Genomic DNA, 12,952 nt, shown 5'->3' with positions numbered 1-12,952 from the left:
TATGAATTACACAAGTAAATTTTATTAGACAATTCTACTGTCCTTTGATATACGAAGTTTTCAAATTGATTAAAAAGTCAATAAAAACTTTACTAAAATAATTTATATTCTACCAAAGTTAGTAATAATCTTGTAATACATGTGAAATTCTTTTCAGTATTTTGAATACTTCTATTGCAATTACAATATCACTTTCAAATTCTTATAGTTAGCAAGGACTTACTTTAGAAGGCCAAAGATGAATGCATTAAACCTTGTGCTGTGACTCATTAATTCAGAGTACTGGCTTATCTTGCAAAAAAGATTATTGAGTGCCTTGGTAGAAGGACCTAAAGAGACAAAAGATTGAGTAGTAAAACAACAATGAAAGAAAACATTTTATTTGAAACATTCAATGTTATCACAAATTTCTAACCATGGCAGACACAGTAGGGGCATTTAAGATACTCTTAGATAGGCACATGGATGATAGGAAAATGAAGGGCTATGTAGGAGGGAAGGGTTAGATTGGTCTTATTTGTCAAAAGATCAGGGCAATATTGTGGGCTACAGGGCCTGTACTGTGCTGTAATGTTCTATATTCTATGTTCTACGTACACTGGTTGCCGCAGTGATATAGATCATACCTGGAGCCATGAATTACAATTCTGAAGTACAGAAGTAACTTTCGTCTCCTGGACATTTGTTACAGTTTCACCAGCAGATATTCATCATTTTTAAATGAATAAAGAAAACTGTAAAGATTTCTGTGAACTTAACATTAACAGCATGGGCAACTGCCGGTCTTCCATACAACCTAGCCCAGGCCTGCGCTCTGGAAACCTTCCAAGGCGCAAATCCATGGTCTCACGAGACTAACGGATGCCTATAACATTAATTAAGGGCACATGCAACTAGACCGATTGATTATTTCATATACAGCAAAGATTAGCTAGCCTGACTGAATTTTTTGACAAGATGACAGAGAAGGTTGATGAAAGAATGCAATAGTTATTATCTGCAGGTATTTTCAGAAAGCATTTGGCTAAGAACCACATAAAATGTTGATTAACAAAATTCAGCACCAAGGAATAAATGGAAAATTATCAACATAGATAAGAAACTATGACAAAGAGTGTACAGCTGAGATTTTTTTTTGGACCATCAATTTTTTTTAACCCTCTACTTGAGTAAAGGATTTCAAATTTCAATGCTTAGGTGAACTAAGTATAAAGGACGTGCCTCCCTGCAAAGGAGACTTGTACTTTGAATCCCTTAGTAGCAGTGAAGGCAAGATTAGGCCATTTAATTAATGAAGCAGAACTTTACATTCCATTGTCTTCTGCTTCAGTGTTTGTGGCTCAGGTTGTTTGCATTCTCCATCTGCAAAGATCAATTTTAATCAAATGTTGTCAAAACAAAGATCACATGTTCTTCTCGACGAATATACTCTGAGATTGAAATTCTATCATATAGAACAAATATTTGCCTGTGTTCTGTTTGATTGTCTAAACACAGTTAAATACTTTTGAACCGATCCTCAGTACTTTTCTTCAGAGCAATGTGTGGCCTCTGCTATGTACATCAGTAAGACCCAAGGCAAATTGAGGAATCACTTCGTCAAGCACCTTTGCTCTATCTGCCATAGCAGCCAATACCTCCCAGTGACTAGCCATTTTAAATCCACTTCCCAATCCCACACTGATACGTCTGTCTACACTTCCGCTACTACCAAAATCAAGGCTAGATGCAGATTAAATGAACAATGCCTCATTTTCCGTCCGGTTAGTCTCCAACCTGACAGCATCAACTTCAATTTCCCTAACTTCCAGTAACAACTCCTCTCTTCTCCACACCATTTTACTTTCCCATGTCCCTCTGGCCCCTTCACCCCTTCTCTTCACATTCCTTCTCCCCACTCTATGATCTTTTCTCCCACTTTTCTGCACACTTTTTTCCCTTTTGATCCCCATCTCCTTCTTTTTATTCCATGGTCTACTATCCTCCCTTATCAGATTCCATCTTGATCAGCATCAGGTTTAATATCACTGGCATATATCATGAAATTTTGCCTCTTTGCCTCCTCTGACGATCACCTCCCACCATCTCACATCATTCCCACTTACCACCCTCCCCTCCCATCTACCTACCTTCCCCCCTCAGGTGGATTCAGCTATTACCTGCCAGGTCATGCTTTCCGCCCTCTCTCCACCATTTCATTTTGGCTTCTGCTCTCATTCATTCCACTCCTGATGATGGTAGCATCTACGTAGAGAAATGAACAGCCCGAAATGTTGACTGTTCATTTCTCTTCATCGATGATATCTGACCTGCTTTGCGTCGCCTCATTGTATGTATCAAGATGGAATCTGATAAGACAGGACAGCAGACCATGGAATAAAGAGAGAGGTGGGGATCAAAAGGGAGAAAAGTGGGAGAAAAGATCATAGTGTGGGGAGAAAGAATGTGAAGAGAAGGGGAACAACGTGATTTAGTTTTTCTAGACATGTAACCTATCAGAAATCTTCCTTTTTGTTGTCTTATCTCCTCTCATGAAAACACAAGGAATTGAAGCAGGAGAAGGTCATTGAGCCCTTCACACTTGCTCTGACATTCAGAAAGATCAGAGCTGACCTTTTATCTTAGTGTTGCCTCTTAGCACCAGTGCTTTGACATTCCCTTAATTAAGTTTCTCCATCTCACAACATTGTTTTATTTTTTTTATTAGTGTTTGATCAAAGGTCTGACAACCATTCCTCAAATTTCCTTCCCTGGTACAATTTGTATTATTTCCTTAAACTTTCCACTAATCATCTTTACGCCCTTTCATATTAGCACTTCAAACAATGACGTTTGACTAATACCTGCAATTTAAGTATTCAACCACCCCACTTGATCTACCCAAAGATACTGTTCTCAATGATTTTTATACTCATCCTACACATTTTGATAAATTTTAATAAACAGGTTTCTTCTCCATTTAATAGAAACTGTGTTGAAGTGTAATGAGCCATGATTCCATACCTATAAAATTTGATACAGTAAGAACTTGTTTAAATCACAATCTGCAAATTGAGCATTATGACTTTATATAGCAAGTTCTAAATCTGATAAGTCATACCAAGCTGAGTGGAAGCTTCAATGACTGTCCATGGCAGGTTTTTCCTTTGTCCTACGATAACATCCAGAATATATGCCTTCAGTCCATCCTGAAGAATATTTCTTATCGCTGGACACAGATATTTAAGTACCAAGTGGCCCACATTGGGACTGACTGAACTGTTCCCAAGTTTTGCCTGCGAAACAAAAGCACAACAAATCTAACATTGTGTTTGAAATGGTATGGGCAATATATTCCTATACTTGCTCCAAAAAACATTCACACCTTTGTAAATCATTCCAGAAATATGGTGAGTAGTTTTTTTGTCAGTAAATCTTGCACTCTATGAAATTTCAAAACATTGGAGTAATATTAGGATGGCAAAGACGATCATAAGTACATAATAGATTTGAACCTGAGCCACCCATCGATTCTATTGCACCCCTGAATGAAATCATGGCTGATCTTCCACCTCAGCATTTTCCTGTCTTATTGTCCTATTCTCATATTCCTTAATTCCTGCAACAGCTGTATATCTATTAGTCTCTACTTTGAATGCAATTAATGACTGAGTTTTTGCAGTGCTCCAACACAGAGTATTCAAAGTACTCTGAGTGAAGAAGATACCTTAATTCAGTTCAGAATGGTCTGCCATTTATTCTGACATGGCTTCCCCTAGTTCTATTCTCTCCATTGAGGGAGGAATACCTGTGCTGTGTCTGTCCCGTTAAGAGCCCCCCTCCAAGAATTTGCATGTTTTAGTGAGGTTCCTGAATTCTTTCAAATGCTGGAGAACAGAGGCCAACTTGATCAATATCTCCTCCCATGACAAGTCAGTCATCTGAGAAAACACTCTAGAGAACTTCCCCACATTCTTTCTATTATTATATCCATTTTCAGGAGGGAGACCGAACTTACTATAATAATCTAGTTGTGGTCTCACCAAGTCTGCAGTAAGAAATATTTTCTCCTGTACTTGAATCCTCTTGCAATAAAAGGCAATGAACCATTTGGTTTCCTAATTGTTTGCTGCAGCTGCATGTTAGTTTTATGAAACTTTGTGTACAAGTTCACAGTTCACATTGAACATCAACATTTCACAATCTCTCACCATTTAAAAACGCTCAACATTTCTTGATTTTTATCAGAGTGCAGAACCTCATGTTTTTCCACATTATATTCCATCTATGTTGTGTTGTTCACACATTTAGATTTTCTGTCTTTCCTTAAAACTTCTTTACATCCTCCTCAATGTTCATTAGCTAGTTTTATGTGATCAGCAAACTTGGAAATTTTACATTTGGTGTTCTCACTGAATCATTAATATAATGTGTATAGTTGGAATCCAAACACCAATCCTTGCAATACATTAGTGATCACACCTTCTAAAGTTTCATGTTGATTAAAATTCAATATATGAACACAGCAGGGTAAGTTGATTCAAAAAGAACTTTTTTCAAATAAATATGATAGTACAGGTGCCCCCCGCTTTTCAAACTTTTGCTTTACGAAACCACTGTTACGAAAGACCTACATTAGTTCCCTGTTTTCGCTAACAGAAGGTGTTTTCACTGTACGAAGAACGGCAGCGCGCGCCCCGAGCAGCCACTCTCCCCTGGACTTGGAACGGCATTCTCGCCGGCATTGCTTAAACATGTGCCTGTGAGCAGCCGTTTGCAAGATGAGTTCTAAGGTGTCAGAAAAGCCTGAAAGAGCTCGTAAGGGTGTTACACTTAGCGTAAAACTAGACATAATTAAGCGTTTCGATTGTGGTGAACGAAGTAAGGACAAAGTGAGTTTAGCTTGTGGAAGCTGACAAAGATGATGTTGAAGAGGTTGTGGCATCCCATGACCAAGAACTGATAGATGAAGAGCTGATGCAATTGGAAGAGGAAAGGATAACAATCAAAACCGAATTCAGTAGCGAAAGTGAGGTCGTCCAGGAACTGAACATGAAGCAACTACATGAGATTTTCGCTGCAATGATAAAGTATGACTTTAATTTTGAAAGGGTACATCGGTTTAGGGCATATTTGCAGGATGGTTTGAGTGCTTACAAAGAACTGTATGATAGAAAAATGCAAGAGGCTAAGCAGTGAAGCAAGCCTTCCACATCAGCCACAGGAGACGACGAACCTCGACCTTGGACATTGAGGCGGGCAGTCATAGGAGAAGATGAGCTGCCTGCCCTAATGGAAACAGACGACGATGAGATGACACCTCAGTGTCCCACCACCCAACCCCCAGGCCGCGGACAGATATCGAATCGCAGAGAATGCAGCAGTAGCCGGGAGGCACACAGCACATCTTTAAGAAAAAAGCCAAAATAAACGTGCTAATTAATTAGGTGCCGCCCGGCACGTAAATGTCGGCCCAGATCAGAGTCGATTGCCGATTGCATCACCTCTGATCTGGGCCAACAATTACGTGCCGGGCAGCACCTAATTAATTAGCTTGTTTATTTCAGCTTTTTTCTTAAAGATGTGCTGTGTGCCTCCCGGCTCCCGCTGTACCCCTGCATGCTTCATGGATCGGTATCAGGTCACTGCCCGGAGTGTGGGGGCCACTGCACCACCCAATCTCTGATGACTCAGTCTAACACACCATCATCAGTGTGCTCACTGTCTTCCCGATTCCCATAAGTGATACTACACTGTACATACATTATTTCTACTTTATATAGGCTGTGTATTTTTATGTGTTATTTGGTAGGATTTGGCAGCTTCATAGCTTAAAGGTTATTGGAGAGAGGGTTTCTGCTGACTGCGCTTGCGTGAGATTTTCTGCCAAGAGTGCTTGCGTGAGATTTTCGCTACGGAGAACAGTGCTGGTAATGATTGTGGAAAAGTATTTCTACTTTATATAGGCTGTGTACTTATCATATCATTCCTGCTTTTACTATATGTTACTGTTATTTTAGGTTTTATGTGTTGTTTGGCATGATTTGGTAGGTTATTTTTGGGTCTGCGAATGCTCACAAAATTTTTCCATATAAATAAATAGTAATTGCTTCTTCGCTTTACGACATTCCGGCTTACGAACCGTTTCATAGGAACACTCTACCTTTGGATGGCTGGGGAAACCTGTAATTTAGAACTTATTGAGAAGGTGTCAGTAAGAGAAGGGCTGAATGGAGGAGGGTTACTGAAGTACCTTTCATTTATTCCAAAATTTAGCAATTATCTATAGATCATGAAGGGCTAGAGTCATAGGGGATGAATGACAAGCAGATTATTCCTCCCAATTTATACTAAGAGACAGTGTCTATAAAAAGTATTCACCTCCCCCTTGGAAGTTCTCATGTTTTATTGTTTTACGTTGAATCACAGTAAACTTTTTGGCTTTTTTGACATGATATCAAAACAGTCTCTTTTGTGTCAAAGTGAAAGCAGATCACTGTACATGAGCAGATGGTTCATGCTTCTTATCCTCCAGAACCAAGTGAGCATGCTTGTAGTGAAGGCAGCACCCCAGTATGTATTTTCAATCTGTCATGATGTTCATGATTAATTTGTTGTACTAACCAGTCTGCATAGCTAATTCTAAGTAGTCAAAAGGCAAATCTATTTAGGGTATAATTTATATAAGGATTAGACCAACTACAGGGGATGCAATATTGGATCTCCTGTTAGGAAATGAGTTAGGACAAGTGACAGAGGTCTGTGTAGGGGAGCACTTTGGTTCCAGTGATCATAACACCATTAGTTTCAACTTGATCATGGACAAGGATAGATCTGGTCCTAGGGTTGAGGTTCTTAAGTGGAAGGCGGCCAAATTTGAAGAAATGAAAAGGATCTAAAAAGCATGGATTGGGACAGGTTGTTCTCTGGCAAGGATGTGATCAGTAGGTGGGAAGCCTTCAAAGGAGAAATTTTGAGAGTGCAGAATTTGTATGTTCCTGTCAGGATTAAAGGCAAAGTGAATAGGAATAAGGAACCTTGGTTCTCAAGGGATATTGCAACTCTGATAAAGAAGAAGAGAGAGTTGTATGACATGTATAGGAAGCAGGAAGTAAATAAGGTGCTTGAGGAGTATAAGAAGTGCAAGAAAATACTTAAGAAAGAAATCAGGAGGGCTAAAAGAAGACATGAGGTTGCCTTGGCAGTCAAAGTGAAGGATAATCCAAAGAGCTTTTACAGGTATATTAAGAGCAAAAGGATTGTAAGGGATAAAATTGGTCCTCTTGAAGATCAGAGTGGTCAGCTATGTGCGCAACCAAAGGAAATGGGGGAGATCTTAAATAGGTTTTTTGCGTCTATATTTACTAAGGAAACTGGCATGAAGTCTATGGAATTAAGGGAAACAAGTAGTGAGATTATGGAAACTGTACAGATCGAAAAGGAGGAGGTCCTTGCTGTCTTGAGGAAAATTAAAGTGGATAAATCCCTGGGACCTGACAGGGTGTTCCCTCAGACATTGAAGGAGACTAGTGTTGAAATTGCAGGGGCCCTGGCAGAAATATTTAAAATGTCGCTGACTACAGGTGAGGTGCCGGAGGATTGGAGAGTGGCTCATGTTGTTCCATTGTTTAAAAAAGGATCGAAAAGTAATCCGGGAAATTATAGGCCGGTAAGTTTAATGTTGGTAGTAGGTAAGTTATTGGAGGGAGTACTAAGAGAGAATCTACAAGCATTTGGATAGACAGGGACTTATTAGGGAGAGTCAACATGGTTTTGTGCGTGGTAGGTCATGTTTGACCTATCTGTTGGAGTTTTTCGAGGAGGTTACCAGGGAAGTGGATATTGTCTACATGGACTTCAGTAAGGCCTTTGACAAGGTCCCGCATGGGAGGTTAGTTAGGAAAATTCAGTCGCTAGGTATACATGGAGAGGTGGTAAATTGGATTAGACATTGGCTCAATGGAAGAAGCCAAAGAGTGGTAGTAGAGAATTGCTTCTTCGAGTGGAGGCCTGTGACTAGTGGTGTGCCACAGGGATCAGTGCTGGGTCCATTGTTATTTATCATCTATGTCAATGATCTGAATGATAATGTGGTAAATTGGATCAGCAAATTTGCTGATGATACAGAGATTGGAGGTGTAGTAGACAGTGAGGAAGGTTTTCAGAGCCTGCAGAGGGACTTGGACCAGCTGGGAAAATGGGCTGAAAAATGGCAGATGGAGTTTAATACAGACAAGTGTGAGGTATTGCATGTTGGAAGGACAAACCAAGGTAGAACATATAGGGTTAATGGTAAGGCACTGAGGAGAGCAGTGGAACAGAGGGATCTGGGAATACAGATACAAAATTCCCTAAAAGTGGCGTCACAGGTAGATAGGGTCATAAAGAGAGCTTTTGGTACATTGGCCTTTATTAATCAAAGTACTGAGTATAAGAGCTGGAATGTTATGATGAGGTTGTATAAGGCATTGGTGAGGCCAAATCTGGAGTATTGTGTTCAGTTTTGGTCACCAAATTACAGGAAGGATATAAATAAGGTTGAAAGAGTGCAGAGAAGGTTTACAAGGATGTTGCCGGGACTTGAGAAACTCAGTTACAGAGAAAAGTTGAATAGGTTAGGACTTTATTCCCTGGAGTGTAGAAGAATGAGGGGAGATTTGATAGAGGTATATAAAATTATGATGGGTATAGATAGAGTGAATGCAAGCAGGCTTTTTCCACTGAGGCAAGGGGAGAAAAAAACCAGAGGACATGGGTTAAGGGTGAGGGGGGAAAAGTTTAAAGGGAACATTAGGGGGGGCTTCTTCACACAGAGAGTGGTGGGAGTATGGAATGAGCTGCCAGGTGAGGTGGTAAATGCGGGTTCTTTTTTAACATTTAAAAGTAAATTGGACAGATACATGGATGGGAGGTGTCCGTGTGCAGGTCAGTGGGACTAGGCAGAAAATGGTTCGGCACAGCCAAGAAGGGCCAAAAGGCCTGTTTCTGTGCTGTAGTTTCTATGGTTCTATGGTTCTAGACTGGGAACCAGCTACAGAATTAGCAGGAAAAATGGGTGATAGGAGATAATGTAAAACAGGAAGCTTCAATGTAAAAAACTTAATATTTGACCCAGATGTGCTGCCTTTAATGGCTCATGCACCATTGGAGCCATGGAAATTTTTTACCATGTTAAAAAAACAGAGATAAAACAATAAACAAGAGGAATTCTGCAGATGCTGGAAATTCAAGCAACACACATCAAAGTTGCTGGTGAACGCAGCAGGCCAGACAGCATCTCTAGGAAGAGGTACAGTCGACGTTTCAAGCCGGGACCCTTCATCAGGACTAACTGAAGGAACAGCTAGTAAGAGATTTGAAAGTAGGAGGGGGAGGGGGAGATCCAAAATGATAGGAGAAGACAGGAGGGGGAGGGATGGAGCCAAGAGCTGGACAGGTGATTGGCAAAGGGGATATGAGAGGATCATGGGACAGGAGGCCCAGGGAGAAAGAAAAGGGGGAGGGGGGGATGTGGAATTAAAATGTGTGGCCACTGGGAGATCCCGCTTTCTCTGGTGGACTGTGTCCGGTGCTCCCGATGTGGCCTTCTATGTATTGGCGAGACCCGACACAGACTGGGAGACCGTTTTGCTGAACACCTACAATCTGTCCGCCAGAGAAAGCAGGATCTCCCAGTGGCCACACATTTTAATTCCACATCCCATTCCCATTCTGACATGTCTATCCATGGCCTCCTCTACTGTAAAGATGAAACCACACTCGGGTTGCAGGAACAACACCTTATATTCCGTCTGGGTACCCTCCAACCTGACGGCATGAACATTGACTTCTCTAACTTCTGCTAATGTCCCACCTCCCCCTCGTACCCCATCCGTTATTTATTTTTATACACAAATTCATTCTCTCACTCTCCTTTTTCTCCCGCTGTCCCTCTGACTATACCCCTTGCCCATTCTCTGGGTTCCCCCCTCCTCCTCCTTTTCCTTCTCCCTGGGCCTCTTGTCCCATGATCCTCTCATATCCCCTTTGCCAATCACCTGTCCAGCTCTTGGTTCCATCCCTCCCCCTCCTATCCTCTCCTATCATTTTGGATCTCCCCCTCCCCCTCCCACTTTCAAATCTCTTACTAACTCTTCCTTCAGTTAGTTCTAACAAAGGGTCCCGGCCTGAAACGTCGACTGTACCTCTTCCTAGAGATGCTGCCTGGCCTGCTGCGTTCACCAGCAACTTTGATGTGTATTGCAGAGATAAAACAATGATTCTTTCCACCAGGAATAAAATATTGACTGATTGACTGTCTGAAACACACAGTGGTAGAAGCAAACACAATTGCCAATGTTGAATAAACATTTAACCAAGCACATAAACAAACAATGTACAATAAGATATGAACCTTGTGCAAGCAGATAGATGGGATGAATTTAGTTTGGAATTGTGATCAATGCAGACATTGTGGACCTGGTCCTGGTCTTGTACTGACTGTATTATGTCATAAAACTTGAAATATTATAAAAAAAAAGTTTGAATAGAAAAATATTTACAATCAAAATAGAAATTAGCTGATTTTTATTGAAATAAATTACAAACTGGGAAAGTACTAGTAAACAGTTATTACATTCATCTTACCTTTACACCAGGATCTCTACTTGTTCCAAAATGTGCTACAATCAGATCAACAGCAGTATTCACAGCTTTAACAAGGCCTACGAGGGAAACAAGGGGGTAATGGTACTGGTTTTCGTATTGTTGGGGTTTGTATTGCTATTTTTAAACATGGTTATCAATTTCTCCCTTTAGAACAATCACTTTGATAATCACTGGAATAGAAAATGTTATGCAACAAAATGTACTAAAAAAATTATAGAATATTTCATATGGTAGATTTTAATTTATTATTCTGTAATCATGGAAACTATTTAACTTGTCACTGATTTCATCCATTTGAAATACTTTGCAAGAAAGAATTCCTAAGATTTCTAAGCATGAAGTTTTACAATCCAGTTGAGTAGAAATAATTATTCTGATAGGAAGGTAACTCTGTAACCACATAAAATGTTTGCAATGTTGCATTTCGATAAACCGTAACTAAAACCCCCCCAATGGATTAGTTTAAAGTATACTTTATGTTACATCTAGAATAGTGAATATCTCTGACATTGTTACTTTCATTAATTATATCATTGCTTACATCAAATGCTGGCTTATACCTTTCTTCTGTAGTATATCTATGGAGATACTTTCAGAGGCTCCATCAGGTGACAAACAAAACTCTGCAGGGGGCTTCTCAGCCAGCGAAAAATAATCAGGAAAGAAATCACTGTAATAGTTCTGAAGTTGCTTCACAGATTGGCCTACAATTAAAAAACAGATTGCATCAACAATTGCTAACATAAATTTGATATGTTAAAAACTATCAAGTATCATCATCTTCAACTAAAGCTAATTTTCACAATCATATTTCTAGACTTAACTCATTCTTTGTATATTCTATCCTATACATAATAATGCGATCACTTGAGACGACCTACACAGATTTAACAGACTAGCTAATGTCAACTTGAACTGAGCAGGAAGTTTTCATATTCAAGACATTTCTTTGCTAAGGATGAAAAACTGTAACACCTAACAATGTTCTGGAAGCAGGTATAGGGAAACTATCTACAATCCATAATAGATAGTAAAATGTATATTACATGTGCACTGAGAAATGATGAATAACTTTTAACAGAGACAAATGCAGAATGTAGCCTTAAAAAAAGGGCAACTCCATTAATGCTGATGTCATGTACGATTGTTTGCTTAAGGTTGATGAGTAGGAGGAGAACTTCGGGTTAAAATTGTCCCATAACAGACCGCAAAGTACTCCAGCATGTGGTGAAAACTGCCCAGTGGATTATCAGCACCCAATTGACCACCATTGAGGAACATCTACCATAAATGCTGCCTGGGCAGGACGAAAAACATTATCAAGGATGCATCTCACCCTAACCATGGACTTTTTACTCTCCTCCCATCCGGTAGATGCTACAGGAGCCTCCGCTCCCGCACCAGCAGGCACAGGAAGAGCTTCTTCCCCAAGGCTGTGACCCTGCTGAACCTCACATCACAGCGCTAAACAGTATTGCACCCATATTGTACTGTCTCAGTACTTTTATATTTGTGTGCTGTAGCACTTTTTATTCCCAGTTATTTTGTAAATAACACTATTCTTTGCAATTCTGGTCAGATGCTAACTGCATTTCATTAGCTTTGTATCTGTACTCGGCACAATGACAATAAAGTTGAATCTAATCTAATAAAAATATTGCCAGGGCAATAAAGGAATCAGAAATTCTATCCTTTTGGGATCCGCACACAGTAGTGATCTTTATTTAGACAGTAGCAGGTCTTTATTTCCACACACAAACCAATGCAAGGAATGCCTACAAAAACAAAAAAAAATAAAGAAACAATTCTCAGTCATCATAAGAGACTAAGGAATTCCTGGCTATTTCATTTTGCAGGCCACAAGGAGGTCTTAATTAAAATTTTAAGTAAATGGAAAAAATTAATCTCAAATAGGTATCTGTCCCTTGGTAAGGGTCACACTCATAGTGGGTCTGCACAAATCATTGTGCAGAATGGCGGAATGTCGATAGTTCCCTTTGTAACTTGTACTCATAGTTAGCACAAAGCATCCCATTGTGTTACCAGCGGCATCGTTATAATTCAGTTCAACAGATTTGGTGAATGATTGCCGATCCTTAGTTGACACAGACGGATACCTTATTATATATTTATGTTATCTGGTTCAAATATATCCAACGATGGAATCTATTTCTCCATATTTCAAAGCCAATTAATTTTCCCTTGCTGTCTCTATATATCTATTTGTATGTTAACCTATACCAACTGTTTGCTTCTTTTATTTTGGATGAATGGGGCTGGTTTAAGTGATAGGGACTGGACTGGATTAACACTAAGTACCAAGGAA

At 39.8% G+C, this 12,952-nt stretch overlaps 1 protein-coding gene across 4 annotated transcripts in view; it reads right to left on the bottom strand.

The window, feature by feature from the left end:
* Positions 1 to 12,952, bottom strand: part of rusc2 (RUN and SH3 domain containing 2) — a 117,903-nt gene that overhangs the window by 25,889 nt on the left and 79,062 nt on the right. For all 4 annotated transcript variants that reach the window (XM_072252485.1, XM_072252483.1, XM_072252484.1 and 1 more), the window contains 4 exons: positions 11,187 to 11,330; positions 10,606 to 10,682; positions 3,101 to 3,275; positions 224 to 329 (listed from right to left, as the gene is read on the bottom strand). In XM_072252485.1, the coding sequence (XP_072108586.1) occupies positions 224 to 329; positions 3,101 to 3,275; positions 10,606 to 10,682; positions 11,187 to 11,330 (502 nt within the window). The remainder of the gene's footprint in view (positions 1 to 223; positions 330 to 3,100; positions 3,276 to 10,605; positions 10,683 to 11,186; positions 11,331 to 12,952) is intronic.

The sequence above is a fragment of the Mobula birostris genome, chromosome 3 (genome assembly GCF_030028105.1).
Source record: "Mobula birostris isolate sMobBir1 chromosome 3, sMobBir1.hap1, whole genome shotgun sequence".
NCBI lineage: Eukaryota > Metazoa > Chordata > Chondrichthyes > Myliobatiformes > Myliobatidae > Mobula > Mobula birostris.
This window is presented reverse-complemented; position numbering and strand designations above follow the sequence as displayed.